Source organism: Barbus barbus (genome assembly GCF_936440315.1).
Source record: "Barbus barbus genome assembly, chromosome: 18".
In the NCBI taxonomy this organism is placed as follows: domain Eukaryota; kingdom Metazoa; phylum Chordata; class Actinopteri; order Cypriniformes; family Cyprinidae; genus Barbus; species Barbus barbus.
The window spans coordinates 25045025-25061354 of NC_136746.1; the positions used below are offsets into that span (position 1 = coordinate 25045025).

General features: G+C 35.0%; 1 protein-coding gene across 1 annotated transcript in view; it reads right to left on the reverse strand.

The window, feature by feature from the left end:
- Positions 1-16330, reverse strand: part of LOC306884212 (protocadherin-15-like) — a gene marked incomplete at both ends in the record, with an annotated part of 179630 nt that overhangs the window by 77026 nt on the left and 86274 nt on the right. Inside the window, 3 exons of the mRNA XM_079439931.1 lie at positions 3729-3845; positions 8080-8304; positions 11868-12173. Coding sequence (XP_079296057.1) covers positions 3729-3845; positions 8080-8304; positions 11868-12173 — 648 coding nt within the window. The remainder of the gene's footprint in view (positions 1-3728; positions 3846-8079; positions 8305-11867; positions 12174-16330) is intronic.

The window sequence follows — 16330 nt, forward strand, 5'->3', positions numbered from 1 at the left end:
TTTTTTCGACAATATTGAGATGCGCACGCACGCACACGAATATTTTAGAAAAAGTGAATAATTATATTTGGATTTTAACTACATATGACACACAGACTGTTTGGCATTGTCAGCATTTTTTAAATAAAAAAGAATAAAATGAAACCTCAACTCAAAACCCTTCAGTGTCAGACAGTGTTGTGTCTCTCTCCTTCAGGTTAAGCTGTGTGTCAGAGACTCCCGGCAGCACACACCTCTCTCTGACACACTCATGTAAGCACACAGGGTCCCGATCGTACGCAGGGATTCAGACTCAGTCACCTCAAACACCCCTCAGTGTCCTCTCTCACCTGCTGTCAGGACTCACCCTGTCATGTAAAAACACTTATCGCTATTCACAGAAAATCATGTCTCAAAGCTTATTCGTATCCACATTTATTCAGATATGCCTTGGCATGAGGTTTGACGTCAGTGATGCCATTGTTGTTGGTTCTTTTGTGTCTGCACTGATAGTGATGTGAATGCTTTGAGAGGAAGATTTTCAGTGAGTAAAGAATTATACCGTGCTTTTTCTTTCCTCACAAGAAAAAAAAAATCCCAACATGTCACTCAATATCCAATTTGGCAACAAAACAGACGTGTTCAGAGTCACTACAGCACTAATAAATAAATAAATAAATTCATAATTTTACAAAAGGTTCCTGTTTTGTAACAGAACTTTCTGTTTATAAAAAAATACAGATACACATTTTACACAAATATATTAAGTAGTACAACTACTTTCAAACTGATTATGATGATGATAATAATACTAATAGCCTACTGAAAATTCAGCTTTGCCATCACATGGCTACGTTACCTTTTAATATTTTTACTATTTCAATAGAAAATATTTTAAATTCTAAAATGAAAATAAAATTGATTATTGATATTATACTACCCATCAAATACTTGCATCCTTTCAAAAACAAATCTTACCGACCCCAAACTTTTGAACAGTAATGTGTATATTGTCACGAATCTGGTCCATGCTCTCCCTGTCAACCACCACTAGAGGTCACCCGTTCACCACAGTGACTTTTACACTCACAGCACATTGGACTCCATTTCCCACAATCCATTGCACAGATCACAGCTGTCACCATTCACACATCACACACACCTGATCACCATTTTCCAATCACCACCACACACCATATAAGCCTGGGACTTGCTCTTGCTCAGGGCCGAGTATTGTTAGCCCGTCTACCTTACAAAGCGTTTCCCTGTTTTCTGAGTTAGTCTGCCTGTGTCTTGTTTCCTGCCCGTGTTCCTGGATTATTCTCTCTGCCTTGCCCTGTCTGGATATTGTACGCTGATCGTCGACCACGCCTGTTTACTGACCACTCTTCTGTCTTGCCCTCAACATACCTGTTTGCTGGTTATTCGACCCTGCCTGTCTTGACCATGTTTCATAATAAAGCTTTGCACATGGATCCGCACGTCTCACGTCTCGTCAGCCCCGTAACATATATAATCCATTTATAAGTGTAATATATGTACTTTTATGAGCGTCTTGACGGCAATATTGTAACATCACTCAATGTTCGACTGACATAAGACATGGGCTAAAAAGTGGTTCCAGCACCCCTGCTGTTCCCTTGAATGTACCGTATAACTGACACCCCTGCTGCGAGCTTTGTTTCTCTTTGGAGGAAAGTGACGGAACCAAAATTGACCACAAAAAAAAAGTGAGGCTGTAAAGCTGTTCGTGAAGTTTGGCAGTTGTAACAGACAAATTAACACACTTTAAAACTACTTTTACAAACTAACTACATTCAGACGTCTGAAACTTTTGCCGTTGTGTTCCAGAGTTACTGACAACCAATAAAGTCTGTTAACAACACGTCCGCACTGCATATAGAGACTCAAAAGCCCACAAAACATCTTTCTGTTTTACAGTCTGTGGATGATAAACATTTACAGGCATTCAGCACATATCCAGCCCCTGGCGTGCGCTGCCACTCCGAATAAACCAAACCTCAGGCAGCGAATAACCTTGTTTATGTAATTTATAAGGTAATAAGAGATGTGTGTCTTTGCTATACTGTAATGGCCTTGCGTTTCCCTCCAGCTGTAAAAGTTGCAGAAGCGTGCTGGGCTGCATTCTAAAGCCCAATAAATATTTCCACTCTCTGATGAAAGCACAAAAAATCATTTCCAGATTCACCACAGTGTCAAAATTTCTGTGTCGTTGTGTGTAATTTCATTTCGGAGTTGTCTAGCAAGCGAAAGAGAGAGAGAGAGAGAGAGAGAGAGAGGCTGGTCTGCAGATGGTAAACGTAAAATGGCTCTGTCAGATCAATCAATAAAGATGCAGAGAGAGAGAGAGAGAGTGACAGCGCAGAACAAACCGATTATCCAGCAGACTAACATGTTAATGGAGGGACATGTAAACAGGTACGCTAGTGGGAGACTAAACTCTCATACAGTAATAAAGCAACACAGTATATAAAGACTTCATATTAATAAATTCAAAAGAGGCCAGGGATGAAATCATACATTCAAATGAATTAATGTACTAACTAGTCTTAACTCTAGCTAACCTTCAGCTAATGCTGCCAGACTGTTAGTCATATGTAACACCTGTGCTTGCTAGGGCCATGATTTGTTAGTGTTTACACTGGAACACATTAAAAAAGCATGTTGATTTAAAGCAATTTGATTTTACATTACAATAAAAATGTAAGATACATTTGTAACATACATAAGTACTTTTTATTTTGAACTTTTAATAAAATGTAATTTATTTATTTCCATTTTTTCTTATAATATATTTAGTTTAACATAATTAATTATTATACATAATGCACACATAATTACTATAAATATCATAGCATAATTACTATAAATAATACACATTTATAATACAATTTAATTTATTAGAATTTAATATAAATTAAATATTTTTAAAAAGTTAAGTAATATTTCATTGTATTAATATTTAAACATTTAAATTATAATTAATAATACATATTTTCCTTTTTAACATTCATCATTGTATATATTGTATAACATTTGGGGTCAGTATGTTTAAAAAAATAATGTTTTAAAGAAGTCTGTTATGAATACCAAGGCTGCATTTATTTGATAAAAATGTAATATTGTGATATATCATTACAGTTTAAAATAACAGATTTCTGTGTTAATATCTTTAAAAATGTAATTTATTCCTGTAATGTCAAAGCTGAATTTTCAGCATTAGTCTTCAGTGTCACATGCTTTTTTTTTTTTAGACATTATTCTAATATGCTGATTTGCTGCTCAAGAAACATGTATTATTATTATTATTATCAATGTTGAAAACGGTTGCTTTGCTCAATAGGATTCTTTGATGAATAGAAAGTTACAGAATTTATTTGAAATCTTGGAAATCTTTTATAACGTTATAAATGTGTTTACTAATAAATTATAAATTTAATGCATCCTTGCCAGATAAAAATAGTTTAAAAAAAATATTACTGACCCCAAACAATATTGCATTCAATTATTCATCTCAAAGCAGCACAGCCCTGACTTGACCTTGAACGTGCACTACTGGCCCCACATTTCATTTAAGACATATTTTAAATATCTAACTTGAAATAATCCATAAATATTCTTAGTTTTATTATTTATTTTAAAATCATATAAAAATGGAGCACAAAATAGCATTTAAGAATGAGTCAGAGATCACAGAAGTGTATTTCATTTGGGCTTTGTGTACTCACTGGAGGGTCCTGATCATCTGCAAGCACAGTTGTGATGACTGTCCCTTTCTCTGCATTTGGAGCCACCAGCCCTTTATAAAGTGCCTGTCTGAAGACCGGGGAGAAGTCATTCACATCCTGAAAAAACACAGGGACAGAAACATGGAACAAAGATGCATTAATAACACTCAATAAAGCAGGACTGAGGTAAGCAAGGCCTGCTGGCAAAGTGATTATGTTCCGTCTGCTGTCGCCACTTTAGTGAGGAGTGACATGATGATAAATAGAGTATTAATCAGTTTATGGACGCTGCTGTCTTTCCCCACCAACCACTACCACCATAAAAGAGCACTTTACATGTTCTTTCAAGGTGTTTTAAAGTCAACATGAAATCAAAACATTACTTTATTACACACTTTGTCTTATTTTGCACATAATGTAAAATAGGCTGCAGAAACAGTGTAATGACTTATAGTTTGTCCATGTAATATTTCAAATTTTTTACATATAAACAAATTAGTACTTTTAACAAGTATGTTTAAAATGACGCACACTCACTGAGCTCACTTAGGTTTTTACATACTGTATATACACTGTTATGTATACACGTAGTACACATAGTATGTGTGTGTGTGTATGTGTGTACAGATAGATAGATAGTGCATATACCGTATAGCCATTCTTGTGTATATATATATATATATATATATATATATATATATATAGATATATATATATATATACACACATATATATATATAAATACTGACTGATTGACTGATAAGACTGATTGGAATTATAAATATGAGCATAGTTCAACTGTTAATATTATGCATTTCTTTGCTTATTGTTTCTTTTTCTAGTTTGTTACTCAGACGCAGGCAGCGCACTGTATGAGACAAAAAAAGTAATATAGCCAAAACACCAGACGATGTTAAAATTACAAATGAGAGTGACTCCTGGTTAACGTATTAATGGGCTGTGTTCGGTCACTATTTAGTATGGATATTTTTCTACAATATTCGCTCATCATGACAGTAAAATAGAGCATTCTAAGTCAATCTACTGCAGTATTTCTTCTCTCAGTCAGTAGAAAGTGTGGTTAACACCCAGTCATGCAAAAAAAAAAACCCAGTCACATTCCGTGAAATCGGTATCATTTTGAAAAATACCGTGATATAAATTTTTGTTCGTACCCCCCAGCACTACATAAACAATAAGAAATGTTGCCTTGACATCTAACTTAGAGGAATTTAAAAAATTAATAACTGCAAATAAACAAAAAAACTAAAGTGAACTAAAACTATAACTCAAATGAAATAAAAAGAAATTAAACCTAAATACTAATATTAAAAAATTAAATAAAATGAATAAACATGAATAAAAATGTCAAAAGCACATAACATTCCTGTAAATTAAGTTAAAATAAAAAGCTGAACATATAAAAATAGAAGCTAATGCACATTTATTATTTATTGTATACATTTATTGTATGTAATTAATTTTTACTGTATTTTTCATCAAATAAATGCAGCCTAAGTGAGCATAAGACACAGAAAATCTAAATTATTCCAAATGTTAGTGTGTGTGTGTGTGTGTATCAACTGTTAACATTGCCATTTATGAGGTTTCATTTTCATTGCTGTTAGGCTCACTAGGTTTTGGAACGAACCTCTGAGAGACATGAAATTTCAGTAGTATGCTGCTGTTATATTCAGTTCCATGATATTCTCCTCATTGGGAGTTGAAATACACATCGATACACCCTAACCTTTCACCTCAGCATGAGCTCAAGTGGCTGAAATTACAGCATAGGAGATATGGATCTATACGCTGCAAGCTGCTCTTCTCTGAGTCAAGGGAACGGGGGCTACAGACACGCACAAGATCGAAACAACCCTGCAACTATTCAGAGGGGTCAAGTGACCCTCTCTCAATGTTCTTAGGGGTCTTGGCCACAGATGGATATGCCCACACACACAGCCACACTTTGCCTGATAGTCAGGAGAAAAGCATCTTTCCCTGCAAGACCGAAATCTCCCATAAGCCCAAGCTATGATGACTCTACCCTGACATTAATAACATTGCCTTCACCTCAGCTCAAGCATCATTACAATTTGTTACACCATCTCCATTGCAGCAAAACTAACAGGGTGCGGACTTTGCAAATTTGAAGGTAAAGATCACTGCGAAATGCAAGAAACTCAAAATTCAAGGCACATCTGAAGAGAGCAACAGCAAAACCCCAAATCACCGCTTTGTTTTTCACATCACAACAAAACACTTGCTGCAAAGATCATGAAAATCTCTGGGGGTTTAATTTTGTCTCATAAGAAATAAGTCACCGTGATCTATAACCACTTTGAACCCAAAAACTATGTGCCACATACTGCTGATAACTTCAATGAATTATTAGGTAAAAAAAGCTTATTATTTGATCTCTCTAAAACTGTCTAATAATAGAAAATAAATTAGAAATAAGCCAAGAGAGGCTATGCAGATCAGTCGATCAGAACTTAAGTCAAAATTATCCATTATTTAAGCACTGTTTCTGAAAGCATGCAAAAAACTGTTCTTGAGTAACAACCTACGTTTCTTATAAGCTGCATTAAAATGATTTAATCTGTTATCATGAACTAACAATAACAGCATTTTTATATCTTGTTATTGATTATTTAAATGCTGAGATTTGAACCCAATAAAAAACCTATAAAAACATTTTTTTTAATTGAAATCAAACTGAAAATAATTAAAATATAAATATTAGATAAAAAAAAAAAACCTAAACTAAACTTAGCACAAAAATTACTTACTGGAAAAAAATTACTAAAAATAACTATAAAACTACAAAAAACAAAACAAAATGCAACCTAAATACTACTAGTAAAAAATGACAAAAGCACATAACAAAATTATTTGAATGAAACGAATTTGAATGAAATTATAAAAATAAAAGTATATTCAAAATATTAATTAAACATTATAATGATAAATAAATAATACTAAAATAACATTGATTATGAAATACAAAATAATTAATTGTATTTAACATTATAATTATTTATGCACCTAATCCCTAAATTAATGTCCAAAAACACAGAAGAAGAACATCTTAAATTTGTTAAATGGCATCTTTTGAACAAACTTAAAAAGCACAGATTATTCTGATAAATTCAAGAAACCCTGCAGCGAGGTGGGTCGACGCTCATTTGAAATGTATTTGCTCTGGACTTCCCGCAGTTTGGCAAGTACGGACTGGAGTGATCAAAGGAAGCAAAACTGATTTAATGAGCCATTGGCGGCCGCTCGAAGGACTTGTGTGGAACGACCTTGTTTGGATCGGTCGCTCTCTTTGGCCAAAACAAGAAAAGGTGTGATTCGAGTCGGTGTGTTTTTTCAGGCATTTACTAATGTTACCTACAGAAATAAAGTAAATTTTCTCTGCATTAGTTTAATTATAACATTGCATATTGTGTGCTCTTCCAAAATTATTACATTCTGTACATTCTCAGAAAAAAATAGTACAAAAGTTGTCACTGAAACTAATATGCACCTTTTAGGTACTAAAATGCGCTCTTTAGAGGTAAATAAGTTAAGATTTACTTTTTAAAAGGTGCCGCCCCAGTGACAGCATTTGTACCTTTTTTTCTGAGAGTGTTTCCTGAGAGTGTTCATTTTAATCCGTGTTAGCTATTGCGTTCACTAATGCTAATGCATACACCCTCACTGAAAACCACAACATTTCTATCAGATTTACATAATTAAAAAATAAACTTTTTCATTTTTCATCACACGCACTCGCTCCAGCTGCTGTAAACTGGAGGAGGCTAATCCTTCTGTTCTGATCCCCCAGCTAATCTTTGGAGGCGATGGAGAGCGCTCGTGTTAAAATCCTCACATAATTGCAGTCACAAAGCTAATGAGTCATTCAGGCCTGGAATAGCTGTGCCAGGCTAGCATCAGAACCTAGCTTTGTCTGTCACTCCTGTCACCGTCAACCAGAAATATCACAACGGGAAAGCAGGCGAATGCAGGCGAAGATCCAGTAAACAACGCCCACAATCCTGCCAACATAGGGGTTTCTCTTTCAAGACTAATTGAATTCAGAGATCAGATCTTTTGTAGGCATTACTGGAACAGAGTCAGAGGAGCTTCTGCGAGAAGAGTTAGCACGTAGACACTGTGGACGAGCTTTGAAAGATCTAATTCAATCACCGGCACTAGACCTGATGTAAATTGGCCTCCTTCCCCCAAGTTCAAACCATCTCCAACTGGAACCTGCAGAACTCGGAAGAGTTTCTTGTGCTGCCACTGAGACTGGTGTGATAAAACAGAGTTTTTTAAAGCTGATGAGCGCTCTTAGAGGCCTTACCGTGATTCTAACGATGACTGTGGCCGTTCCAGGAGGGAGGACTCCTCCGTGATCTAGCGCCTCCACTTCAAACGTGTAGGTGCTGTTGCTTGTTGCCAAGTCCTCAAAGTCTAGCGCCTGCAGGACTGATACGGCGCCGGTCAGACGGTTCACGGCGAAGAGCTGCCGAGCCGCTTCTGTTTTTATTCTGTAGGTCACGTTAGAGACGAGATCGGCATCCACCGCCTGAGAGACAGAGGAAAGAGAACAGAGAGGAAAAAGGTTAAAAAAGAGAGAATTAATGAGCCCACACTTTGCCAGGTACTGCAGGAATAAAGCATCCTAAAAAGTTCATTAAAGGGACAGCAAACCTGAAAATTAAAATTCTGTCATCAACCCTTGTGTTTCTCCAAATCTGTATGACTTTCCTTCTTCTGTGGAACACAAAATATTGTATTTTTATATGCAAATTTTTTTTTTCTTCAAAAACAGTTTAAAATATCTTCTTTCGTGTTCCACAGAAGAAAGACATACATGTCTGGAATGACATAAGGGTAAATAAAGTTGGTCAGGACTTGGATTTTATTCTTCTGCAGCTGATTGGACCATCTCAGCTGACCACTGGCTGATCAGATGACCTGAGAGATCTTAAACGGTGGCCTCATGGACAACATGATAAGCAATTCATAACCCATTTCACTTCTGTAAACAGGCATATTTTTGAGTGAAAATTGAACAAAAAAAAAAAGATTGTCTGGATTGTGAAATGTTGCTGTTACATACCAGAATTGAGGCAAGTGATACAAGTAACTGTCATAATCAAATGAGATTACTTTTTTGATGTTTTATCGACAAGAGTAGATTAAACAAAGTAAATTACAGCTATGGCTCTTGGATGTGCATATCTATTTAGTATGTTTTTTTTTTATTAAGACTTAAATTCCAACAATAATCTGAATCAACTCCACTGTAATATTGTAAAAAAATTAAGTAAAAAAAGAAAATTAGATGTGCGCATCCAAAACTCAAAGCTGCAATATCAGTGTGTGGACATCTCTCTAGTCTTACCAATAAATAAATTACAAAAATAATTAAAGAAATAAAAATTAAAGAAATAAAAAGATCAATAAATAGAACTATTTGGAATAATGTGCACTGCCAAATTATGCATAATTAGACCATAAACATGGGCCATGGGCCAATTTTTATTTCATTGATCGCATTACATTTAATCTGATTTAATGTTACTGCATTAGATGACAAGATATTAAGTCAAAACTATACTGGGCATTTTTCCAAATGCATTATGACTTTTCAGCATCAAATGTTTTACTTGAAAAATGTGCTTGAAATATCCTTTTTTAAAATAAATGCCACTTGTTTTGATATTTCTACATTTCTAAGTGTGCCTCAGGTGTGCAGATATATTTTGGGGCCACTGCACATGTTAAGCACACAAATAGTCATAGTTGCTTTCCACGTGCGTGTGCATCTGAAGCTGATTAGGAGTGAAAGCTAACAGACAGCAGAGGAGAGGTGATCTGAGCAGCTCTGTCTCTCTGAGGATGCATGTGGGAAACTTTCAGTTGTCTTTCTTTGATGTGGGAGGCATAAGGAATTAAATTCTACATTGATCTCAAAGTTTTTAGAAGTATATAAATAAAGCTCAGGACCCCCAGAGAGAAACAGCACAGGGAATCTGATTAGTTGATCAGCCCCAGACCAGATTCTGTCACCAGGACCCACGGCGCTCTGACACCAGCCAGTGCTGCGGGGACCCGAAGGTGTCAGACACACTGAGATAAAAATAAAGCAGCAAGATCACGGTCTTCAAACAGTGTCACTCATTTGCCCCTCATCCACCAACTGCACACACACAACCTTATTTTTCCTTCAGTCTGAATCCAAATGGGAAATTCACTTTTTTTTCAATTCTGTCAGCTGATAGTGTTGTGTATCTGAACACATATTGTTTTAGGCCAGATTACACACATATCTGGCCACATCTACGCACATATTAAATGCAGATGCACAAATTCCGAGTATGGGTCACCATACTTGGCCACACTTCACTTCACTTGTCGTTAAAACATTATGTGTTCAGTATATACATACATTAACGTTCAAAAGTTGATTTGGTGCTCAATTAATAATGGTACTAAATTATTAATATTATCAATTTTGAAAGCAGTTTTTGCCACTTTATATTATTGTGGAAACTAGTATGTGATTAAATTTTTTTTTTTTATGGAAAAAAGTTTAAAAGAGCAACATTTATTTGAAATATTTTATAACATTATGAACACCTTTGTCACTTTTATTTATATATTTACTTCAATTTTAATTATCCTAGACTTTTGAATGGTAACATATTGGTAATATAATGCTAAATATTAAGCAACAAAAACAATATTGAAAAAAAAAATCAATACTGATAATTATAAGACATTCATTTCTTAAGCATCAAATCAGCATATCAGAGTGATTTCTGAAGGATCGTGTGACAATGAAGATTAGAGTAATGTTGCTGAAAATTCAGCTTTATTATCACAGGAATAAATTACATTTTAAAATATATAATATAGTAAACAGCTATTTAAATTTTTAATAATTTTAACAATATTACAGTTTTTCCCCCTTTTTTGATCAAATGAATGCAGTCCTGGTAAGCAAAGAGATCTTTAAGCTTTTGACCAGTAATATTGTAAATACCGCAAAATCTAATAAATAAAATAATAAAAATATAAATTGTCATCATATGGCCACCTGTTTTTATATATTGGTAAAAAAAAGAAAAGAAAGAAAAACAATTGAGCATATCATATGGAAGCATATGGGTAGCAAAATTCAATTTGAAATGTAATATGCAAAATGGCAATGCAGTATGCTTCCATAATATCATGCATGATATTTCTTTAAATGCCTTGATGCAATACACTTATTTGAGTTACTCGATTACTTACTTCATTTGCATTCTGCTAATTAATTTCAGAAACCAGACATTTATTTACTATTATATTAACCTTTTCTTTTAACATTTTATATTAACCAAATCTACATCTATGGCAAACGGTTACATTTTCAGACCATGAAATAAAACATCAGGACTAACCATAACCATAACTGATATCCAGGCAACACTGGACACCATTGATATTTACCAGAGAAGAGTTCTACAGATTTGAGACAACATAATGTCAGTACTTTCATGTTTGGCTAAACTATCCCTTAAAGTTGGACAGCAAATGATATCCAAATAAGACAGTGTTTTGCACATTAAAGTGGCGTAACAGTTTATTGAGTTTGTCTCTCAGACTTTTTGCTCATATTTGTCTCTAGTTTATATAAAGTTCATTGGTGATTGTGTTGTTACGTTGGCGTTCTGCTAAAACTCCCAAGAGCGTGATCGTTTAGAGGCACATTTACCACAAGACAGCATTCTCCTGCTTTTCACACTGGGTCTGTCAAGCTTGTCAATATTTATCTAGTTAAATATGCAGCCCGTCAGGAATAAACAGGGAAACGCAGAGACGTTTCCCCCCCACACTCTCAAGGGAAACTAAACACACATAATCAGCCAGTTACTGTCAGGCCAGCAGACACAACACAGATAGACAGACACATAAATAAACACACACCCACAAACAATCTGTTTTTCCTTCCTTTCTAAAAGTCAGGTTAGATACCCGGGTCAAATGGAGACAGAAATTTCACAGTTCTCCTTTAACTTTCTCAACAGCTCATGCCACTCAGCAACATCAAATCGCGAAGTATTCAGATACGAGAGAACTACACAACCAAGCACTTACACTGAGTCTCAGGATGACGGTTCCAGCCGGGGTGTTTTCTGGGACGTTGACGGTGTAGATGGGCTGGGAAAACACAGGGCTGTTGTCATTGATGTCTGTCACCTCCACCAGCAGTGTGATGGTGGTCCTGCGAGGGTCCACCGCTCCATCTGACGCCTCCACGATCAGATCGTACCGGCTCCGAGTCTCTCGGTCCAGCGGAACCGCAGTGAAGATGCTGCCCGTGGCATTTATGGTGAACAGAGACACAAAGGAGAGCAAACGGTACTGGACCTGACCGTTGAGTCCGGCATCAGGATCGGTGGCCTGAAAACAGAATTTGTTATTTATATAGTATATTCAGAAATTTTAGTTATTTGAATCAACTTGATTTAAATCATGTTTTGCTTTGCATTCAACAAGTTAGTTTGCCACTGAATCATTTGAACTGAATTAAGTCTGAATCACCTTCTCTGTAATGTGTAATGTTGTAAAATATATAAATAAAAGTTTTGAGTCAGTATGTTTTTTTTTTTACATTTACGTACTTCTTTTAAATACTTTTAATCAGTAAAAATGCATTAAATTTATCAGAAGTGACAATAAAGACAATGTTACAGAAGATTCATATTTCAGATAATTGAAATTAGATGAGATTTCAGAGTTCCTTTGAACTTTCTATTTATCCAAGAATCCTCAAAATATTTTCAAATTATATTCAAACATATTTAAAAAAAAATTGAATAAATAGAAAATTTAATTGAAATAACATTTCACAATATTATTGTTTACACTGCATTTGTTGTCAACTTAAACATTAAACATTAGAAACCTTCAAAAACTTCAAAACCTTCAAAAAATATATACCTTCAATATATATACTCCATTATGACAACTAGATATTGTTATTATGATATAAAGTTACTCAAATCAGACTATATTCAATTTTGGTTTCACCTTTACCAAGCACCCACAGCACAGCCTTTACAATGGAAAAAATACAATAAAATAATATTTTTTAAAATAAAATTAAAAATAAAGTAAAAAAATGAATACTATTACTACTGATAATAATAATAATAATAATAATAATAATAAATATAGCTGCAAGCAGCGATTACCGGGGCCAAGCCCGCGAATGGCCCGTAGCGCGGCTCAGAGCGGGAAGAGCAAAAACAGCAGAAATGGAATGTACATAGAAAAAACAGAAGAAGCACAGAAGTTCAAAATTGAACAGAAGTTGGGATGAGAACGAACAAACACACGGTTCTGATTCAAGACGAACGCGCATGGTAGATCCAACAGCTGGAACAAAATAAATGTTTGCACCGCTTCTGGCCACAGGACATCTTGGGGTCTGGGCTTGTGCCAACCAGGATTCGAACCCACGACCTGAAAGGTTCGGGGAAAGTAGCTAAGCAGAGTGAGCCACTCAGTCGCTGAACGTTTGACAGGCTGCTGAGAAGAGGTTTAGGTGTGAGAATGAGCTGACAAAAAAGTTCTTTAGCATTTTAAGCAGCGTAACACAAAGTAAAGTTAATTGTAACGCAGCCTATGGTTAATTTGATCGCTGAAGAGTCACATTAAACAGAATGGTAATTGTTTAGCCTGTAACTTAGAAAAATGCTAAGATTACTAGTATAAGTCAACAAATTTCAAAGTGGCGGACACGTGGTTCAGCCAATACTGGCAAAATTGACATCCTTATAATTTTCTGACAGACTGTTCAAAAGTTATAAGCAAAAATGTGAATTTTTGGTATCTCACGACCCATAGGTGGCGCTGTTCCCAACTTTGGCATGGACCTTCGGATCATGGTGATGACGAAGCGTACCAAGTTTAGTTTCGATTGATCAAAGTTTGGACGAGATACAGACTCTGAACCAATTTTGGGTCGACCTCGTTAAGTTTACAAAATCATAACTTTTGAACAAAGATGAATAAAAAAAATCTGTTCAGTCATTTCTGTGCGGCTCAGTCCAAAGATCATCTGAGCCAATTTTGGGAAGAATTGGATCAGTTTAAGGAAGAGTAGTGAAAAGACAGAATACTGTACTTTTCAAAATGGCTGCTACTGTAATGGGTGGAGTCTTTATGTAAGCTATGGAATGTGATCAGCATGAAGAGAGTAATCAGGTGTACTAAGTTTCATTTCTCTAGATTTAGGGGTTCAGGAGTTATTACCATTTCAAAGTTGAAATTTCGAACTGGTGGTGGCGCTATAGAGTTGGTTCTAGAGACCAACTCTATATAGAGTTGGTTCTAGAGACCCCAAAGTTGATCAGATCACTATTCGTGGCCATCACTACAAGTGTGCCAAATTTAATCATTTTCTTATGTTCCCTTCATAGGGCTGCCAAAGACTCCCATTGTGGAAAAATAATAAAAATAAGAAGAAAACATACAATTACAATAGGGGCTTCAGCCCCTAATAATACAGCCAAAAAAAAAAAAAAAGTAATGATAATAATAATAATCGCAGCCGGTTCTTTAGAGCAAAGAAATAAAGACTTGCTGAACTAATCTTAATTCCTGTGTGGTTACGGCGGCTCATTTGTATGTAAGCAGGGGAGCAGCGCTCGGCTGTAATGGCATCAGAGGTGCCTGCTATAATTCCTTCCTGTAGTAATTACAGAGGCAGATGGGAAGAATAACTGTGTGTGGGGGGGGGGGGGGGGGGGGTTAGCGACGTGAATGACACAGACTCTGGGAGAAGAGAGAGAGAGAGAGATGAGAGGAGGGACAGAAAGATGACGGGGGATGAAGGGCCAAAATCCAAATGCAGGCGAATGGAAATAAGTGAAATGAAAAGAGCATGTCTGAGCCTTGAGAAATTACAGCCACATCTGAGCACTGAGGAATGGAAGTGCTACCCGTGGCCCTCTCACCAGCAGCACTCATCAAACGTGTTGACAGCACACTTATGGCATTTGCTCGCCTCAATAATTAACTAATGGAATGAATATGTAAACAGAGCAATAAATACACAAACAACATTACACAATACATTAATAAAAACCTGTGGTTACACTTTATTTCGATAGTCCACTTTAGACATTCTACTAACTATAAGTAACTTTGGTAACCACATGTCAACTAATTCTCATTCATTTGCAACTACATGTCTACTAACTCTCAGTAGAGTAGGTTTAGGGTGAGTAGAATAAGTTGACATATACTTGTATAATTACTAGTATGTTGTGGACCCATCGAAATAAAATGTTAGCAGATATTAAGCAGACAGTTTACTAATACTCTAATGACTGCTAGTTGACGTAGTTGCAAAGGTACTTACTGTTAGTAGAATGTCTAAAGTGGACTCTCGAAATAAAGTGTTTCCAAACCTGTTTCCTAACGTCACTGTTGACTGCTATTCCGTCAAACATTTCACCATTTATTATAAGTTTTGATTGACCTTTTTTGCCTTCGCTAGTTCATTTTAAATGACAAATGAATCTTATAACATTATATAACCGGAATGGTGCAATATTCATCAGATTCTAGAAATGGAACTATGGATATATAGATAAAGATTTTTCAGTTTTGAAACAAGTGTCTTATATTCATCAAGGCTGCATTTATTCGATCAAAAATGTAGTAAAAACTGTTTTCTATGTGAATGGATTTTAAAATGTAATTTATTCCTGTGATGGTAAAGCTGAACTTTCGGCATCATTACCCCAATCTTCAGTGTCACATGATCCTTCAGAAATCATTCTAAGATGCTGATTTTTTGCTCATGGAATCATTTTTTATTATTATCAATGTTGAAAACAGTTGCATTGCTTAATGTTTTTTGTGGAAATCATGAATTTTTATTTAAAGGTTCTTTAATGAATAGAAGGTTCAAAAGAACAGCATTTATTTGAAATATAAATCATTTGAAACATTAAAATGTCTTTACTGTCACTTAATTTACTGAATAAAATTATTAATTTCATTTAAAATGTACTGACCTCAGTTTTGTGAATGGTGGTGTTTATTTCTTCATTCAATTATTCATAAATTTATTTATTCATTCATTCGTCTATTTATTATACAACATGTCATATTACAGAAAAATTGGTTCACTGAGAATGATTCAGTTGCGACCCTCATAGATTGCAAACCAAAAGATGATTTTGCTGCTCATTATTTTTGTTGAAACCATCATACCTTTTTTCAAGATTCTTTGATCAACAGAAAGTTTCAACAAAGAACAGCATTTATTGGAAATGTATTTTATATATATTTTTTCCATTTTATGTAATAATCTAAATGTATTTAATGTCACTTCTGATCAATTTAATGCACCCTTGCTAAATAAAATACCAATTTGAACTATAATGCATAACTTGCATATAATATAATATAATATAATATAATATAATATAATATAATATAATATAATACAACCCTTGATTTGATTGCAGACAGATTTTGGCCCCAAGGTGAAAAGGTCTATCAAAATGGGTTGTTTTGTATAATGCTTGAAGCTCTCAGTG